Source organism: Stylophora pistillata, chromosome 9 (genome assembly GCF_964205215.1).
Source record: "Stylophora pistillata chromosome 9, jaStyPist1.2, whole genome shotgun sequence".
In the NCBI taxonomy this organism is placed as follows: Eukaryota; Metazoa; Cnidaria; class Anthozoa; order Scleractinia; family Pocilloporidae; genus Stylophora; species Stylophora pistillata.
In genome coordinates this window covers 25,459,227-25,478,131 of record NC_142527.1, presented here as the reverse complement: position 1 = coordinate 25,478,131, position 18,905 = coordinate 25,459,227, and the positions used below count along the sequence as shown (strand labels likewise).

The window sequence follows — 18,905 nt, the reverse complement described above, 5'->3', positions numbered from 1 at the left end:
CCAGTATGGCGAGGACTTAAGCACGTACGGGTTGATGGTTCCCGTATAGGTAAACTGATCTTGATAATGAAAATAAAACGTTTTGAACGTAACGACTGACTGGATTTGTGTAGCTTATTTTGAGTAATGCTCGACTGCATCGGTATTAGAGCACATTTCGATTGAGTATCTTCAGAACCACATTGATCACAATTGCGAATCAGAAAAAAAGGAAATACTTAAGAGCCAGTGAGAACTTTCAGTACAACCGACCAACCTTAGAGCGCGGGGGAAAAGTTTTGTTCAGTGTTTAATCTTTCACACTGGCGCCCGAATTTGGTAGCTTAGTCAGTACACAGCCCTTCCATTTTTCTAGAGTGGAAATGGTAGGGGGGGGGGGGGGGGAGAATAAGATCCCTTTGCATTGGAGGAGAAAGCTCAATTCTCTCGAAATTTAGTGTTGCTGTTGTTTTAACTGATTCAGCGCCCGGTTCCATCTCAGGCCCTAAACGACAAGACAACTACATGACACACACGCCAAGAAGATTGGCTGACTTATATGTGAGAAAAATAGACAGATTACCCACTTTTCCTTTTTCATGAATCCGTGGCCTTGGTTTTGTATTGGGGCACAAATGTTTAAATTTCGTTCATTTTTGTGAGTTCTAGTTATCTCAACTAAGACCGCAAAGGATTTTAAACTTGACATCTTTGAATCGAATAATGACAGTCTACTGAACACCAATACAAGAAGATTGACCATACAAACAGAATTTCTTAAATTTATAATGCATTAATTTCCATCTGAAATATGGAATGCATCGATTTAAGGATTATATTCGTGCAACTGACCGAATTACCCATACCGCTTATTTTCAGCGTAATATGAACTCTTCCACTTGAAAAGAAAAGAATTCTCAGCAAAAATATTTGCGCGTCCGCTTCAACTTTTTGGAGGGTTTTGCTCATTGAGGGAGGAGAGCTGTAAAACGGGCCGCAACAGTTTCATAGAGTTTCTCAAATAGTCCGCACTTGTGGAGGAATCAAGATACAGCGTTGTTATTAGAGAGCTGACTGAGTCAGGGTTTTCCGAGTCATCGGCAGCGGTGTTCAAACAGCCTGCGAAATGCGTCGCCAAAACAGAAATCTCCTCTAAAACTGCGTCTGTCAATTTGCGCACGCATTGCGCACGCACAAGAGACGAAGTTTCCATGGCTCGCTCCGCTTGATGGAGTAAAAGTTCAGTAAACTTGTGAAATGATTCCACGGTGCGCGCCGTCAGCTCCGCCAAGCTTGAAACGGCCGTGTTGTAAATTTCAAATCCATCTTTACTCCCTGGAGATTCATCCTGTTCCTTTACACAAGAAGCAATCCATTCTCTTGATTTTTCTTGCGAATTGACGATCTTGTCCGCTGTAAGAGGCAGGTTAAGCGACTTGACATTGTCTAACACGTCCGATTTAAAGTCTTCTTCAGCCCCTTCGACATCAGCGTCATTTTCGTCGTCGATGTGGAAAACTTCTTCTACGGCTCGTAACAATGGCTTCACCATGTTAAGCTCGTCTTCTGTCAAGTCAATGATGCGGGATTCAAGCTGGAGACAAAAGGTTGAAACATACTTTGACGAGATCAATTTCTTCAAACAATTAGTAAATTATTTATTATTATACATCATTCATAAACTTGATCAGCAGGGATTTGCTAAAGCAAAGGCATAGAAAAAACCAGGAAAGATTTATTACTCGACGTTTCGGGGTCATCGTGACTCCATTATCAAGAGACTAGTTTAAAAACATGCAAATAAGGAAAGGTACAAGAATAGCATAAATTAGACTGAACGGCTTAAACAAACACCTTGGCGCGGATGGAATCCGTTTGCACGTTCAGTGTTGGCTTACGCATGCGAATATACAACATTTCATTAACAAGGCAAACAAATTTGCCGTTACATTTCGTGATGACGTTGAATTGCTCGATCAAGCGTTCAGGCATTTCACTATTGTGCTGGAGGTGGTAGTGTTTGTAGATAGAAGATGATTTCCTTGTGTGCCCTTCTACGCGCTCGTGTAAGTGACCACGAGTATAGCCCACATACCCTGCATCACACAGGTTACATTTAAATTCATAAACGACACATTGTTGGTTAACAATAGGGGGCTTAATTTCGTGTTGCTTAAGCTGTTGATCGAGCTTAGGGCTAACGAACAACCAACCAGTGTTCGTTAGCCCTAAGCTCGATCAACAGCTTAAGCAACACGAAATTAAGCCCCCTATTGTTAACCAACAATGTGTCGTTTATGAATTTAAATGTAACCTGTGTGATGCAGGGTATGTGGGCTATACTCGTGGTCACTTACACGAGCGCGTAGAAGGGCACACAAGGAAATCATCTTCTATCTACAAACACTACCACCTCCAGCACAATAGTGAAATGCCTGAACGCTTGATCGAGCAATTCAACGTCATCACGAAATGTAACGGCAAATTTGATTGCCTTGTTAATGAAATGTTGTATATTCGCATGCGTAAGCCAACACTGAACGTGCAAACGGATTCCATCCGCGCCAAGGTGTTTGTTTAAGCCGTTCAGTCTAATTTATGCTATTCTTGTACCTTTCCTTATTTGCATGTTTTTAAACTAGTCTCTTGATAATGGAGTCACGATGACCCCGAAACGTCGAGTAATAAATCTTTCCTGGTTTTTTCTATTCATAAACTTCAACATACTATCCTGCAAGCAGGCCTTCACTATTGACGAAACAGGACTTATGTTATTCCACCCGAGGAAAGACTGGAGACAAGTCGGGAAAAGGTTTGCTTGACCATTGTAGACCTCTTGCCAGCTTCCGTTGCTCATTAGGGATCATTAGGTCCCCTAATTCCACGCGGGAGAAAAACCCTCGTGCTTTATTCTTGATATTATAACCACTCAGATTGTTCTGGGAGTGGAGACTTGGACACTGTATGAAAGTGGAGTGGGGGGAGGGGGGAGTGGGGGAGGGGTAGAAGGGGGAAGGGGGTTAAAATTGCCCCAAGCAATTCAAATAACACAGGGAAAACACACATTTGAAACAAGTCAGGGAGAGGTTTGGTGGGAGTCTGGCACTATTAGTTAGCTTACACATGGCAAGGTACAAAAATTTATTTATTGAGGGGGAGTGGGAAGGGGAACTGACAGAGACTGTTTGGAGGATTAGAAACCTAATATTTTTAACTAATCTTACTGGTACTTACCTCGGCCTCACTGTCACGTGACAGCATCTCCAATGCTTCTAAGTGAGCAAGTCCTTGGTATTTGTCAAACTCACCACACAAGTCTACAGTGGGTGTGGTTTGCTGTGCTTCAACTGTTGCTTTTTGTTCAGTTGCTTCTCTGGCTTCTCTTAAAATCTGCCGAGAGAAAATTTTAATTTCTGCGAGTAAGACTGCAGCCTAAAGTTTCCATTTCCTCCTGCTGCAGGATGGTTCATACTGGAAACAAAAGTAGTCCAAGGTGCATCCACATGCTTATTAGCTGTCAACACAGAGAATGTGGCTTTGGAATAAAGTTTCTAAAGGGGGAGTGGGGTGTTTTAAGGTGCATAACAAAAATTATTACACGAGTTGGGCAGTCAGAGGGCCAATAACTAAAATCAACCAATCAAAATGCTCTATTGCCGGTCAATATTCTCTCAGTATTGGACCGGGCACTGTCCCGAATGGTCCCAAATGATACCGCACTTGTGTCCCTTTGAACTTCAGTCATATAATAAATCTCTTATTAACCAAGTTTGCTCGGGACCATACTGGAAGAATATCGGCCCTCTGTCTTTTTTGTATGGACCGAATACAGTGAGGTCCGTACTGTCAAGACCTCGAGCTGATATTCTCCCGGTATGGCCCTTGTGCTTGGTTAATAAGATATATAGAAACAACCTACCACCTCCTCCCAGCCACTCCTGCCTAAATCGTGGTTACTGTAAATATCATAGCATATTAGTGTTGAGCTACTAGTGTTCTATCACAAATGCTGCAATCTGATTTGCTACATGCTACCAGTGATCTATTCTGTGATAAAGTGAATAGCCTAACATTGTGATGTTGTAAACAAAATAAAATAAAATAAAAAAAGCCTGACTTGTTGTTGAGTTTTGAAAGATAAGTGCATTTAAACTTCTTCACCCAGGTGTTTAACTGGGTACCGGTGAATATGATGTTGGGGAGTAATCCTGTGATGGATTGATTTGGATATATCAACAAAGTTGACACAGTAAATTGGCCACCGTAACGATTACAAAAGCTGACGTTTCAAGTGTTAGCCCTTCGTCGGAGTGAATAGAGGAATTGTGGGTTGTGTGTGCTTTTAAAGGCAGAAAATGGAGCTATGTTATTGGTGGGAACATGGCAACGAGAAAAACATGAATAAATTAGTGGAATGAAAAGCATTTGTTGATCCTTGTGGGATTCCCCCCCCTCCCCTGTGATGGATTGGTAACCCACCCAGGGGGGGAGTAGCAATACTCCTAGTCACTTCATGCTACAGAAACTGAAGTTACGGGTCCGAGCCTAATGGGCCACTTAGCTCATACACAAACTTTTCCTTAAATTATTTGCTCTAGACTGATGGGTGATGGTTGATTTGAACTGTGACCTCATCAACTATTAGGTGATAGAAATCTAGAGCTCATACTCTAATTGTTTACTTTGAACTTGCCTGAGAGAGACTTGGACCTTTTCCTGCTATTTGTTTGCGTTTTTGCCTCAGTCCTGGATCACCCTCAGACAAGACAGTCATTGTCTTTTTGCCGATAAACTCCAAAGCACCCAGCCCCCCTGATACCAGATCAATTCCAGTGGTCTGAACCACACTGGTCAGGCTTGATACACCAAATCCAGCGAAGAATGAATCACTTGTAGCTGAGAGGTGCAAAAGAAACATGACATAAATGATCAAAATATCAGTGGTCAAACATAGTTTAAAAAAGTTTTTTAAAAGTGTTTGTTTCAGCAGAATTACAATTATAATATTTGGCTAGCCCAAATCAACAATAACAACAGCAACAGGTGTATTCATGGAACAATTGTCTGATGTCTGTTATTTTCTTGAAGTGATATAAAAATCATATCTAATATTCCTTTTAGGGAATACAATATTAGTTTTCCAACTCCCTTAGAAAACAATTCCTGTTAAGATCCCACATTCCTTCACAATTTCTAACAGCTCTTCTTGAAATATGAGTAAGTATTAATTTTTTCAGAAGCAAATCAAAGCTGATCGTTGCACAAGATTTTCAACCCCTGTACTACTGAGGAGCCATTTTCATGTACGGAAATGAGAGCTTGTAATCCAGAAAGCAAGAACTTGAACAGATTCAAAGGAAACTGTTTGGTGTAGGTATCAAATCCTTTTGTACCGGTATCCAAACCAAAGAGAGAAAGAATAAAAAAATTCAATATAATAGTCCAGAAACTTTATAACTTAAGTACAGATATCACCTCCACACAAACGCACACAAATGCACACAAACCAAACACAGATGCACGTATTTAGATCTGCTGGTATTAATTTACTGACCTTCAGAAGTTGTGTCACCTTTACTTTCCTCTAAATGTCCAGAACTTTGTTCTTCTGCTAATTTCTCCTTTACTAGGTTTTCTTCTGCTTTCACTTTCCTTGCCATCTCCTCTGGGTCAGGAACACCCAGTGTGGTTTCAACTGTTTCAATGACAGAAGAAAGCCCTGATGTGACAGAAGCTGTTGCTTGAGAGAGCACTGAGCCCCAGCCTGCTGAGCCCCAGCCTGTCCACGCCCATCCTCCAGAGGTACTGGTATTGGAAGATTCTTGTGCTGGCCTCTCTGATATACTATTCACAAGAAATGTTTATGCAAGTTTAGATTTAATTTACTGAAAGAAACCTAGATTCACCCTTTCATCAGGCCACCTTACTTCTTTTGCTTTACAACTATCAACCAACCCATTTATGAAACCGGTGAATCCTCAAACACAGCCTGACTGGAAAAAATTTTTAGTAGTTAGTGAGATTGACCCCTTAATTTTATGGGAAAACAGATGATCAGGACTTAATTTGAAATGGAATTCATTTATTCCTAGTTTTCTAACCCACACAATTGATATATCTTATTAGACATTTTGTTGTGTAGTATTTTTATGAGTTGTACCATATCTTGACAAGCCTGTAGGGCAAGTCAAAATACAAAGAAAAAGTAAAAATACTCAGCAATACTACACAACAAAATGTTAATAAGAGATTTATTATCCAACAGGCCAAATTGTTATTTCAGTGCAGGCAAATTTTGGGGATATTTCTTGTCTCGTGCATTATTTGTACTCTACAAAGCACATTTTGATAATAAATTGGAAATATTTGGGTTAAGTCTTATAACTCCCATCTGTGACCAAGACATAATTTCCCCTTTCAAATATTGATACAATATCAAGCAGATGAGTGATGAGAATAGAGGAAAATATCAATTAGGAGATTGTTAGCTGATCCAAACCAAATTCTCCACACTAACATCATAAGAATTGTAAAACAGACAGTAAGGAGAATTACAAATAAGATCTTGGAGGTGAAAGGTTAAGAAACAATTACCGGTATATATGTAACAAGCAAACACGCACTTAGGCTCCGTTGGACAATTGTTTTGTTTTTGTTTTTTTTCTTTCTTAACTGGCTGACCAACTGAATCAGTTAACAAAGGGAAAGGAGATGGGGCATCAAACACTCTATGAGTATGGCCTTTGAATGTCTGTGATGAGACACCTACTGAAAATATACCTATAAACTTGAACTTGGATAATAAAAATTTCAAAGGCATCAAAACTCAGTAAAACTCATTGCTCTTGCTGCTGGGGCCATTTATCTCCAGACTGAGACTAAGTGAGTGTTCTTTACCACTACTATAAACTATCACTCCAACCAGCACCCCCCCCCCCCACCCCAAACAAACCCTTCCCATGTCCCATCTTAGGTTTGCAGATATCTTGCGATCTCACGTGGAATAATCACGTATCCGAAGTTGTAAAGAAAGTAAACAAGCGCCTGTATTTTTTGCGTCAGCTTAAGCGTGCACAGGTCAAGTCGGAGGAACTTTTGCTCTTCTATTTGACTTGTATTAGGCCTGTCACTGAATATGCATGCCCTGTTTATCATCATAGCCTCCCGCAATACCTTTCAGTAGATCTTGAGAGATGTCAAAGGCGAGCTTTACGTATTATCTATCCAGATTGTTCGTACAATGAGGCGCTTCTTTTGACTGGTCTAGTTCCCTTACACAACCGCCGCGAGTTCTTATGTGATAAGCTTTTTAATTCCATCCTGTCTAATCCCTCGCACAAGCTCTATAGCTTACTACCTCCCAAGAATGAGTGCGAAGTCAATTTAAGGAGTCAGCACTCTTTTACTACACGGCGCCTCCACACCATTCGTACTCGAAATAGTTTTATCCATCACTATGTCCATAAAGCAATGATGTAATATTGTTTTTCTCTTAATTATATATTTTTGTCTTTTTAATTAGTTCTTCTTAGCCATGTATTTTTTGTAGTATATATTTTATTGTAAATCAAACGTAATTCAGCCTGTGGCTGCAAGGTTTTTGATAATAAACTATCTATCTATCTATCTATCTATCCTCCCCCCCAACTAAACTGTTACCTGTCACGCTTTATATCTTCAACTTGATCATTGGCATTTGATTCTGTAGCCACCGTCTGCTGCTTTTCCTCAGAGTTTCCTGTAGCTTCTGTTTTTTCCTTAGCTAACACATCAGCCTGGTTCACTGTGGTCTGACGATAATCCTGTTCCCGCTCCATCGTCAAGCCATGGTCTGAAGGTTCTTCTGAATCAAGTTTGATATTGTCTTCTTTCTCGTTCACAACAGCAGTTTCCTCATCGTCGGAGGACTTTGATACCCTAGTATTGGTGTCTTCCTCGCTAGTCTTACTTGACTCAGTAGCTTGTGGATACTCGTCTACGATGTTTTCTGTGGAAGGTGAACTCTCGCTATGTGTCACAGTAGGTCCATGTTTTCCTTTTCGTAGGTTTTCCACTTCGATGTTCTCCAGCACTACATTTTCATCCATATTTGAATTTCGCTTCTCTAGCTCTTCATTTTCGGAATTTATCTCACCTCCTGAGGTTACCTGCCTGGTTGTCGAGGCATCATTCGTACCAACCGATTCTTTCAACGTGGAATGTGAAGATCTAATGTCAGCTGACGTGGCGACTGGACGAGTAGAATGTTTACTGTGCTTGGTTCCTTCTTCTCCTTCATCGGCGCTTTCGAAAGCATCTTCTTCATCACTGCTGCCTCCTTCTGCAGTTTTGTCTCTGGAATCTTTCTCCATGTGATGTCTACTGTCGCACCACAAATAAAGCCACGAAAATTCGCTCAAGTTGTTTTCGACGCTATTCAATGCAAGAAATCATTGAGTGAGTGACAGAGTGTAAAGACTGGGCTCGAATGTTGATTCTCATCAAAATAATCCCGCGGAAACTCCTGCGGGATATTAATTCCCGAGTGCTCGAGAGTAGTAGTGAATCGAAACCCGTTCTCTTGTTTGGAATTCGTGATTATTCGGGAAGAGAAGTAACCCAAAATATTTCAAGGAAAGATAAAAAACAAATAACATGAACCACATTATAGCAGCAATCTCCTTGTGCGACAAGTAGATTTGCTTTCAAAAGTATTTTGAAGGCTTGATCACCATGATGAACTCCACGCAATAGAAAAGTAGTGTAAATGAAAAGAGATTAATCGAATCGTATATTAGCCAATAAAAAAGGTCTTCGCTTCAATTTAAAAAGCCAGTGAAAGCCCTGGTTTGTTCTCAGAAGAAATTAAAATCAGTTCACAGAGACACCGCTGACCATGTTAGCTCATGTTCTCAGTCACGCATGCTTTTATCATCATTCTAATGCGGTTTCATTTATCAGCTAAAAGTGCGAAAACTGTCATGAATCAAGGTCTATTAATGTTTGATGAATAGAAAAAATGAGGTTTCTGTCTTATGCAAATTGTTCGATTTGTAAAATCTTGAAAGGGTGTGAGTTTGATTCTTCAGCACAAAAAGGTGAGTTCACTTATGATTTTTCTGATAATTCTCTTCATGGCACTATTTTATTTTCTTTACAATCAAACATTAATCGCCTGTTCATAATTTGTCCAAATTGATTGACCATATGGTGAAATTCACACTAACTCAAGTCCGCTCTCTGGTTAAAAACATTTCTGAATCTACTACAACATCCGAAAATTTCTGACGAAAGTTCGGTTTCTTTTTTCACTTTCTTCTTATCCCATCTGTCTGCCTCATTCTCGCTATCGACTGGTGGCATAAATTTAAAAAGGAAATCAGGGACACCAGGGAACTTGACAAAATTGTAAAATTACTGACATTACGACAGGCATCATTATTACCCACTAATTATTTCATAATTATCGTAAAGATTTTCCAATGAAGAGGAAAAAAAAATTGAAAACAAAGTTTTCCTTTACATTCCATCACATGAGCAGTCCGCCTTATCTTTCTACGTAAATGACCGCCAAGAAAAAAAATCAATTCTTTCTGTCCTCTTAAAGAATCTCATTTTTTGTTCTTCACAAATCACTGGAACTGGATGAAATAGTAAATTTGAAATTGATAGCAAAGGGGTGATCTTTAGACGCAGAAAAGGAAACAAGAAATTAATCAAAATAACTTTTTCAAAATTCCCAGTTATCTTTTTGTGAATCAACCCGCAAAATCAAAGCTGTGAAAATATGTACGTGGATCTTTTCTGAAAATCCAACACCTTGACGGCATCGTCTGTTGTATGCCGCCTTGACGGCAATTACTGTAAGAAAAAGTTGATAATTTAAACTATTTTGTCTTCGCCATAAACAGACTCACGTAATCGGCCATTGTGACGAGCATCTGACAGAGGAAAAACGTGCTTCAAATTGTGTGGCATACATTGAGAAACAACGACGAGCGAAAAAGGTTAATTTAATAGTCAGTTAGTTTATTATTGAGAACATTATTTTTCCGTCTCTCTCGTATTCTCTTAAACAAGGATCGTGGAGATAGAACAGGAAACCAAGCCCCTAAGACGCCACGAAGACTATGTATGCGCCATGTGATCATGCAAGCGTAGTAAAAGCTGTAGGGAGATAAAAACCATATATTCGATCAAAACTCGATCATCGCTTTTCATATTGCTGTAACATTTTAGAACGCTTAATTTGTTCATACTTTCTCGGTACCTATTCTTCTGAATCATTTGGATGTCGACTTATTTAAGTTTCACTGAAGTTCAAGAAGCAGTCTCTTAAAACAAAGAAATGGCGAGAGATAACATATGTATGTTTGCTTTCAGTTCTGATGGTGGTTTGAAATATACTTTTCCGGGTGTTGGATTTTGTAAGTCCCCTATTTAGGTCATCCTTTATTGAAACCACGTCATTAATGCGATCGATGTAAGAAAGAATGATAACAAGCTTCCTGAGAGAGGTCTGTTGGCTTTCCTAATACCTAGATTCGGTGCACAAGAACCCTTTATGATATCCCGAAGTTCTTCCCTGTCAATCCCCGGCAAGAGTAAAAGCTAATATTTTTTTTATCTTTCCTCTATTCATGTGTTGTTTTCTGGTGACTTCCCCGTCGAGCTCACTTCGGTAGAGGTATATACTTCTTTTATCTTATTCTGATTTACTCACAGAAGAAACCACGTTGAGCATGCAGTCTGCATTTGACAAATCATGGAAATATTCACTGTTTATGAAAAACCCGAAGGAACGAGCGGGAATTCTGTCGCGTCTCTTTTTCTCCTGGATGAACAACTTTATGAATATCGGCAGCAAACGGGTTCTGGAACACAGTGACCTTTATCCCCTTCTGGACGAAGACAAATGCAGAGGTCTGACAGAAAAGCTGGAACAAACATGGCACGAGGAAATACGAAACTCGCACATCAAGGGACGAAAGGCGCGACTTTCCAGAGCAATGATGAGAGTTTTACCGTGGGGCGATTACGCCCTTGCAGGTCTGTCTCTTTTTATCGCCGTGGCTTGTAATATTCTACAGCCTCTATTACTTGGTCTTCTTTTATCGTCAATGTTGCATCTTGGAAATATGCGATACGACCGCTGGCTTTGTTTGTTTGCTGGTGGGCTTTGTTGCAGTGCTTTGTTTCACGTGTTGGCACTGAATCAGTATCAGAGCAAGGTGGACTACATGGGCATGCGCTGGAGGGCAGCTGCCATTGGTATCGTTTACAAGAAGGTAACGATTTTAGAAAAGAAATGATAATTGACTTAGAAATGACAAAGCGGATAGCCTAATACATAGGGCAAATCGTAAAGAAATTTCGTCGTATATCAGAAAAGTGCAGCCAGATCAGTCCATTTATAAATTATATCTACTGTCGTGGAACCTTGATTCCAGCTCTTCTCTTCTATTGCCTTGAGAGAGAGTCCATGGAAAAGAGGATAATTTGGGTTTCATGAACTCATGAGTCGATAATGTAAATCGGCGACTATAAACGGTTTCAAAGCTGACGTTTCGAGCGTTAGCCCTTCTTCATTTGCTCTGACGAAGGGCTAATGCTCGAAACGTCAGCTTTGAAACCTTTTACGGTAGCCATTTTACATTATCAACTCATTTGATAGAACCCAAAAGACCTTGTTACTCCCACTGACACAGCACCACAGTTTCTTTAGAAAACTACCCCCTTTATACTCAACATTACTTAGGCATTCGTATAAACTCGCCAAAACGCCTATTCATCTATTTAACAAATAATGAATCACATGATTGCGATGTCAAAATGCGTTAAGAACAAAAAATGGCACATGAAGCACACAAAAACTGTTCAAACCCACGATAAATACGCAAACGTTGCTTATGGTGACGTCATCTATGGTTCTGTCCTCCAATAGACCATGAGTGAGGACCAGTGAGAGTGCGTGTGTAATTCAGCTTATCGTACAATAACAATATTTTGCATTGGTTCAGTAAATATCGCGGTTGGTTGAAAGGTAAACAAACTGCCCTATTATGGACAACATAGAAAATGATTTTTCTCGATTGGTTATCGGTAGAATGTTTGAGAAGGTGTTGTCAGGAGTGCTTAATATATTTATGCCCATCGTAACTTTTATATCGGGTTTATCTCGTGCCCTCCACGAATACCGCAATTATATTTGACTATTATCTCGGGCTTTAATTCCAGCGCTTTGAATCAAGACATGATAAAATAACAATCGATTTGAAAATCGAATATCTGAGCATTTCTTGTCTTCTTCAAGATTTTCAAGTTACGGCTCAAAGATCTCACGCGGGTCCAACCTGGTCACATCATCGCTTTGGTTACCCATGATGCTCAGCGCCTGGATCAAAATTTTCATAAAGTGGGATACATTCTGCAGGGGCTGGTAGAGCTTGTCACCGTGACGGCCCTGCTCTGGCGCCTTGTTGGTTTTCAAGCTGTATCCGGTATCATTTTCTTAATCTTCCTCCTGGCCTATTACATCGGTATGTGGGACGTGTGTATGAAATTGCGCTTGCGCATTGCGCGTTGGACTGAGCGGAGAATGGGGATTATGAAACACATTGTCAACGGAATCCGTGCGATCAAGATGAACACGTGGGAATGGCCGTACAAGAGGAAAGTCGAAGAAATACGAAGGTATGAGAGATCACGAATGACTCAGTAAGAAAACAGAAATGCAGAAAAAAGTGTCTTTAATCGTACAAACAATTGATACCTCTCACGGCACGAGTCCTCTTTGGATCGCGAGGTTCTGGCTTAAGACCAACTGAGTTTTTTTTTGTTTTTTTGTTCTTACGAAGACCCTTCAATCTTCACCCAGAAATATGTATCAATGAGTACTGGCGAACTTCCAAGGAAACTAGAGAAAATGCAACGGGGGAGGGGGGGGGGATGATAAACCTGCGATGGAATGATATCATATTTAGGGATAATAGCAATACTCTTAGATGCTTCATACAACAGAAGCCACAAGTCGCGGTCAGAGGCGCCATTGGATGTATTGCCACTTAACCTTTTTATCCTAAGACAGTAACTAAGATTTTGAATTCGGCAAAAGAAAGATCTACATATGACGATCATGTTGTATAGCATATTGGCGTTTCCTTGCCTTGAAGGGCATCTATTTAGCAAAAATTGTTCCGGATACTGAGTATTTGAAATTTTCGGTAGCAGCAAGTGTGGTACTTTCAAGAGGTGGCATAATTGTGCTCCAATATAGCTTCTTCAAGATAAGGGCTCTTCCTTTTCTTTTTTGCTATAAAACATGTTTGAACAGTCAGGCACCACTATTTTTTTACAGATAATATTTCATTGGCATTCTGAATTAGTTTCAGTTGCTGATGAGTGTGTTTGCCTTCGAACGTAGTCATCAGCAGAATAAATGTTGATCTTCAACAGGAAGGAACTACAGTATGTCCGCCAAAAGAGTGCCATCCTATCAACGTTTGCGACCTTCCTACACACAAGCTCCATTGTGGCATGTTTTATATCGCTAACAGTTCTCATCATCACAGGAGCGGAGTTAACCACTTACAGCATCTTCATGGTCCTTGCACTGATAAGGACAATCCGTTTGTCTGCCTCATCAAAGTTTGCCGCTGGTGTCAATTTTATCGGTGCTGTAACAGGATCTCTTGGGAGAATTCAAACATTTCTGGAGCTCGAGGAATCCGTGTACTCGGAAGACACGTACAGCAGGAAGAGAACCCGCTCTAAGATCCGCTCTTTTTTAGATCTGACTGATGCCGAGATGTCGAGGTACCTCTCTGCTGAAGATATCACGAAGATTTCCAGTGACATAAGATCTGGAAAGAGCGTCCCACAGTATGAGCCTGTACTGATAAAGCAGCGGTCTCTTGATGCACCCGACGATCCATCCGACGATATCCACGTGACCTTTGAAAATGTGTCTTGTCATTGGGGAGGCGGAAATAAGTCTGTTGTTCTGAGGAACATTACGTTCAGGGCGTCTAGCAAGGAGCTGACCTTAATCAATGGTCCCGGGGGGTGCGGAAAATCCTCCCTGCTTGCAGCTATCCTCGGGGAACTCCCTCCATCTGAAGGATACATCTCCTGTATTGGAAAGATTGCGTATGTGTCCCAAACACCTTGGATTTTCTCCAACACTCTTCGTCAAAACATATTGTTCGGTAAACCGTATAATCCATTTAGATATCAGGCCATAGTGAATGCGTGCAACTTACAGAAGGACATTGACAAGCTTTCGGATGGCGACTTGACTTTTGTTGGGAGTAACGGCCTCAGTTTGACGGATGATCAGAAAGCTCGCATGGCAATTGCAAGGGCAGCATATTCAGACGCCGATATTTATCTGTTGGACGACCCCTTTGCTCCTGTCGATGCGAGAGTCGCTGAGCAGGTGTTTGGAAAATGTGTGTGTGGGCTGCTTTCAAAAAGAATACGAATTCTAGCGAGCCGCCAGTTACAATACGTTGAGCGAGCGGATCAAATTCTGACCATGCGCGCTGGGACGATTGTAAACGAAGTGACGTCACAGGTGATGGGATACCGGTCCGTGAAGCTCCACTCGCCCGGGGAATCGCGTGAGAGGGAGAGGAAATGTCCCAGTAATAAGACGGTTGAATTTTCAATCGGGGAGGAAATTCAGGAAAAGTATCGCACTCGTTCGAATCTGTTTGAAGAAGAAGAAATGATGGGGCCAGTGTCATGTACAGTTCTATGGAATTATCTCAGAACTGGTGCCTGTCTTCCATTCATCGTTATATTTGCCATGTTTACCTTCGCCGTTCAAGGTAAGACGCACGGGAGAAAATAATGCCTCCTCCTAAGTAAAAGGCTACGAGACGAGGGTTCCAGACTTGAGACTTAATTGAGGGGTGTTATACGCTAGAATCTCTTAGCATTTTGGCGCATACCATTTTTTTTTATTTTTAATACACTTTTTTCCTGATTAACATCGAGGTGCATGCATTCTAAAACCTAGCTTTGTCCTCGAGCACTTGATGGATTGTTACTATAAGAAAACTGATTCTTACCAATTCTTCTACTTTTGCAAACTGACGTTAGCTTTCTTGTCTAGATCGGCTTCGCACAGCTCCTTTCATATAGCTATTCCTTTACCCACTCTATGAATGCAAGGGAACACAGTTCGGGGATAATAAGCTTTTTCGTTGTTTTACAGGAGCCGTTCTCATCCCGGACATGTGGCTACTGCGCATGAGTGAGTCTGCTGTTCTGTTGAACTTGGATCAGACCAGTTGGTATATTTATGCCGCTATGGTGGGCGGAGTATTCATGCTGTCAATCATGCGTGCTTCACTTTTTTTCGCCACCACCTTACGTTCGTCCGAACGCCTCCACCAGAACATGGTAGTCTCTATTCTCCGTGCTCCAGTCTCATTTTTTGACACTAATTCATCCCCTAGCATTTTGAACCGCTTCTCAAAAGACATTGGATGCATGGATGAACTTTTGCCAAGTGTATTTCTGCGCGCCATTCAGATAACGCTATTCGCTATCTCAGCCTTTCTTCTGCCAGTGATACTCAATCCGTGCGTGCTTTTAGGTGGAATACCGCTCTTCGTTATGTTTCTCTTATTATGGGGTTTCTCACTCAAGACCGCGCGTCAAGTTAGAAGACTGGAGATCAGCTCTCGAAAGCCAGTGGTATCTCATTTCTCGGAGACACTGATGGGCCTAGTGACGATTAGGACTCACAGTATGCAGATGTCATTTACAGAGGACTTTTATGGGTTTGTGCAAATGTTTTGATTTAGATTTTGCTTGACATGAAGAAGCTTCATTTACCAGAATCCATTACAACGACACTAAAAGACTGAGTAACTTGGACCAAAACCTAATTATGTCTGAATATGACTCACTAGAATGATTCTGGCGATTACTACTTAAAAAATAATTAATGCTGATTGTCGAATGTCTCTTTTATTCGTATTTGAACAAAGTGTATTTTGGGGGTCAGAAGATAAAGCGAATAGCTGATAAGATAATGAGTTTTTTTTTTTTTGTCCTGGAAAGCGTTTTACGCTCGGAATTTTAACATGTCAAAGCTTCGTCTTTCACTTTTTTCAAGGATCATGATATAATAACTCTATCTTGCGATTTTGGTATGCATGTTCATATTGATATGAAACTCGCGATGTGGCTTTCTGTTAGTTACCAGGACTCTCACAGTCAAGGATGGTGCATGACAACCTCATGTTGGAGCTGGATCGGGTTCCGCCTCGACTCAGTGTGTGTACTCTTCATTGTCTCAGTGGCTGCTGGAGCGTTTTACGTGAAGCTGGATGCAGGTATTTTTTAATGAATAATAACAGCTTATTAAACTCTCTTGCTTTAACTTATTGAATCAACGAGTTATAATACAATGAAAACTTAATAAGATCGACTATGTACATTTCTGTATACATTAAGTACAAGTTATATACACCACACCAGAACATGCATCACATTTGTTAAAAATACTTGAAAGTGAGAAATTTTTCACTTTTAAGTAAGTCTTCGGTACGCTTCGTTCTACAGGTAGTATACCCTGCTGGCAGAGGCGTTTATTTGTTAACTTCCCCTACGGTCCACGTAAAAATAAAGTCCTCTGCGCTCGGCCTGTTAAATTTTCTTCGAGCATGCGCGGCCTATTGCTTAGAAACAAATTAGTTCCCGGTAGTACTCGACTAACTAAATAGGATGCGTGCGCATAAAAACGTGTTTAAAACAGGTTCTGACCGGTTTTGCAAATCAGATTATCCACAAACTTGGATAATTCCCAGGCGTCCAAGTTGACGTCAACTCTCATCTTAATTTATTCGTATTGTCTCCTTTGCAATTTTATCACTTCTATTTTACGCCTAGCATTTACATATTTCCATATTTTATCGCCTTTATCATTCCCACGTCTTGAATTTAGTACATATATGTAAAAAGTTTCCTTTTCATCAGCTTGAAAATGACCTCAGCGAAGTCGAAACGTCGTTCAAAATCATTGTCACTAATTTTTATCTTGAATGCGCAATATCTATTTGGTATCGCTTGAAATCGACCTTATCGATTGGATAGCTCGTGGATCATTACAAGTACATTGGGAGGGTGACTGGACAAATATTTTAGGGATTTTGTTAGGAAAAGACTAACCCTATTTTTAAACTGTTTTCAGCCATTACCATTCTGTCCCTGATCTATACTCTTCAGTTGTTAAATGATGTGTCGCAGAATGGCGTCAAACGCTGCTTTGAAGTGGAAAATTATATGAGTGCTGTTCATCGTAACTTGGCCTGCGCTGAAATTGTACCAGAACCTGGGTACGCCATGGAGATCCAACCTCCAGTGCCGTGGCCAAAAGACGGCGCAATCAGCTTCGAAAATATTTCCTTGAGCTACACTCGAGAGGGGTCCAGGGTGTTAAAAGAAATCTCTTTTACTGTGTACCCTGGGGAGAGGTTTGGCATCGCAGGACGGCCGGGTGCTGGAAAGTCATCTATCATAAATGCACTGTTCCGAATGGTTCCAGACTGTGCAGGTAAGATAATGATTGACGATGTCAAAATCAACAGCCTTAACCTTCAAGCGAGTAGGCGTGGCATATCAGTCATCACCAAAGAGCCAATCCTTTTCATGGGCACACTGCGCATGAACGTAGATCCATTCCTAAGTCATACTGAGAGGGAGATCTGGGAAGTGCTTGAGAAATGTCATCTGAAGTCCTGGGTCGAGAGCCTTCCCAAACAGTTGCACCAGGACCTCGTGGACTGTGGATCTTCCCTGGGTCCAAGTGAGCGCCATCTCATCTCCTTTGCTCGTGCGCTTCTTCAGAAAAACAAAGTCGTTGTAATAGACGAGGCGTCGTCCACCGTGGATTACAGAACCGATCGCCTCATTCAGGAAGTTATTCGAAGCTGGTTCCTTGACAGCACTGTAATTACAATTCCTCATCGTCTGAGCACAATTATTGATTACGATCGCGTTATGGTGCTTGACCGGGGAAAAATCGTAGAACTGGACAAACCGGAAGTGTTGTTAAAGAAGGATGCAGGCTATTTTGCGCATTTGTATGGAAATCAATGTCCATCATAATAAACTAATAACTTCTGGCCTTGTTCGCCGACCTCCTGCGTTTATCTACACGAGTGGGACTTGGATACGAAACTATAATGAGTTCTATATCGTCCCACAGTAAAGATTTTGAACAGTGATAAGTTTACTAAGGGAAAATTTTGAAAGTGCTACGATTTTAACCCTCTTTAAAAGCCTCATTTAGTTGCATACGAACGAATTCTGTGATCAAAAATCGAAATAACTTAATTAGTCATGTATCAGGTTGTTTCCCTTTAACTCTTTAATTCCCACCATCTGATTGCATGTGAATTCTCCCCTCTAGCTGCTACACTTGTAAATTAGTTACGAGAATTTGATGTTTGATCAAAGGTCACAACTCTTACTTGATAAGTTTGAGTATTCTCATAACCTGTTTGCTGGATTATGTATGGCTACCATAGGGAGAAGTTACATGTTGATCATTTATGGGATTTGAAGGGTTAACTGTTTTGTGACACAGTTCTAATCAGTACCTTTAAGATGTGATTTCAAACGATGAAGTTAATGACAGTTTGTAATTTTTGTTAATAACCAAACAATTCAAATCGTAAACGATGCACTTTTCCAGGATATTAGAATGTCAGTCGTGTTGTGGTACTCAGATATGGAATGAAATTTTAACTAGGGGGTGGATATCACTGACTATTGCATGATTGGACCGCTAATTAAACTGACAATTGAATAAAATGTTTTAATGTATCTTCAGTCTCGTCAATTGTGATTTGCGCTGTGTAAGCTACGTACAATAATTCTTGGTTTTCGGTTATCACTCTCGACTTCAGAATTTTTCGGAAAGAACTCTG

The 18,905-nt window shown here is 40.7% G+C and overlaps 2 protein-coding genes across 3 annotated transcripts; one reads left to right on the top strand and one right to left on the bottom strand.

Annotated features, from left to right (window-relative positions):
* Positions 1 to 734: 734 nt before the first annotated feature.
* On the bottom strand, positions 735 to 8,433 carry LOC111343382 (protein FAM114A2). The gene is made up of 5 exons (XM_088734115.1): positions 7,639 to 8,433; positions 5,534 to 5,823; positions 4,673 to 4,875; positions 3,214 to 3,369; positions 735 to 1,573 (listed from the first exon to the last, which is right to left on the bottom strand). The coding sequence occupies exons 1-5, from the start codon at positions 8,328 to 8,330 to the stop codon at positions 923 to 925; spliced, it is 1,992 nt and encodes a 663-aa protein (XP_088590241.1). The 5' UTR covers positions 8,331 to 8,433; the 3' UTR covers positions 735 to 922.
* Positions 8,434 to 8,892: 459 nt separating this feature from the next.
* On the top strand, positions 8,893 to 18,801 carry LOC111343381 (ATP-binding cassette sub-family C member 4). 2 transcript variants are annotated; one of them, XM_088734111.1, is made up of 8 exons: positions 8,893 to 9,056; positions 9,870 to 9,965; positions 10,684 to 11,246; positions 12,272 to 12,651; positions 13,414 to 14,789; positions 15,179 to 15,749; positions 16,171 to 16,307; positions 17,165 to 18,801. In XM_088734111.1, the coding sequence occupies exons 3-8, from the start codon at positions 10,701 to 10,703 to the stop codon at positions 18,079 to 18,081; spliced, it is 3,927 nt and encodes a 1,308-aa protein (XP_088590237.1). In that variant the 5' UTR covers positions 8,893 to 9,056; positions 9,870 to 9,965; positions 10,684 to 10,700; the 3' UTR covers positions 18,082 to 18,801. The 2 variants fall into 2 exon arrangements, with proteins under 2 accessions (XP_088590237.1, XP_088590238.1); XM_088734112.1 differs by lacking the exons at positions 8,893 to 9,056; positions 9,870 to 9,965 and having other exon boundaries at positions 10,619 to 11,246.
* The last annotated feature ends 104 nt before the right edge of the window (positions 18,802 to 18,905 follow it).

Excerpts from the sequence above, each read along its gene's own strand:
- LOC111343382 (XM_088734115.1), bottom strand. The coding sequence starts at position 8,330 with ATGGAGAAAGATTCCAGAGACAAAACTGCAGAAGGAGGCAGCAGTGAT. Across the intron at positions 5,824-7,638 it reads GAAGATATAAAGCGTGACAG|TATATCAGAGAGGCCAGCAC; the intron begins GTAACAGTTTAG and ends TCTTGTGAATAG. Across the intron at positions 1,574-3,213 it reads CACGTGACAGTGAGGCCGAG|CTTGAATCCCGCATCATTGA; the intron begins GTAAGTACCAGT and ends TTTTGTCTCCAG.
- LOC111343381 (XM_088734111.1), top strand. The coding sequence starts at position 10,701 with ATGCAGTCTGCATTTGACAAATCATGGAAATATTCACTGTTTATGAAA. Across the intron at positions 14,790-15,178 it reads GTTTACCTTCGCCGTTCAAG|GAGCCGTTCTCATCCCGGAC; the intron begins GTAAGACGCACG and ends GTTGTTTTACAG. Across the intron at positions 16,308-17,164 it reads TTACGTGAAGCTGGATGCAG|CCATTACCATTCTGTCCCTG; the intron begins GTATTTTTTAAT and ends AACTGTTTTCAG.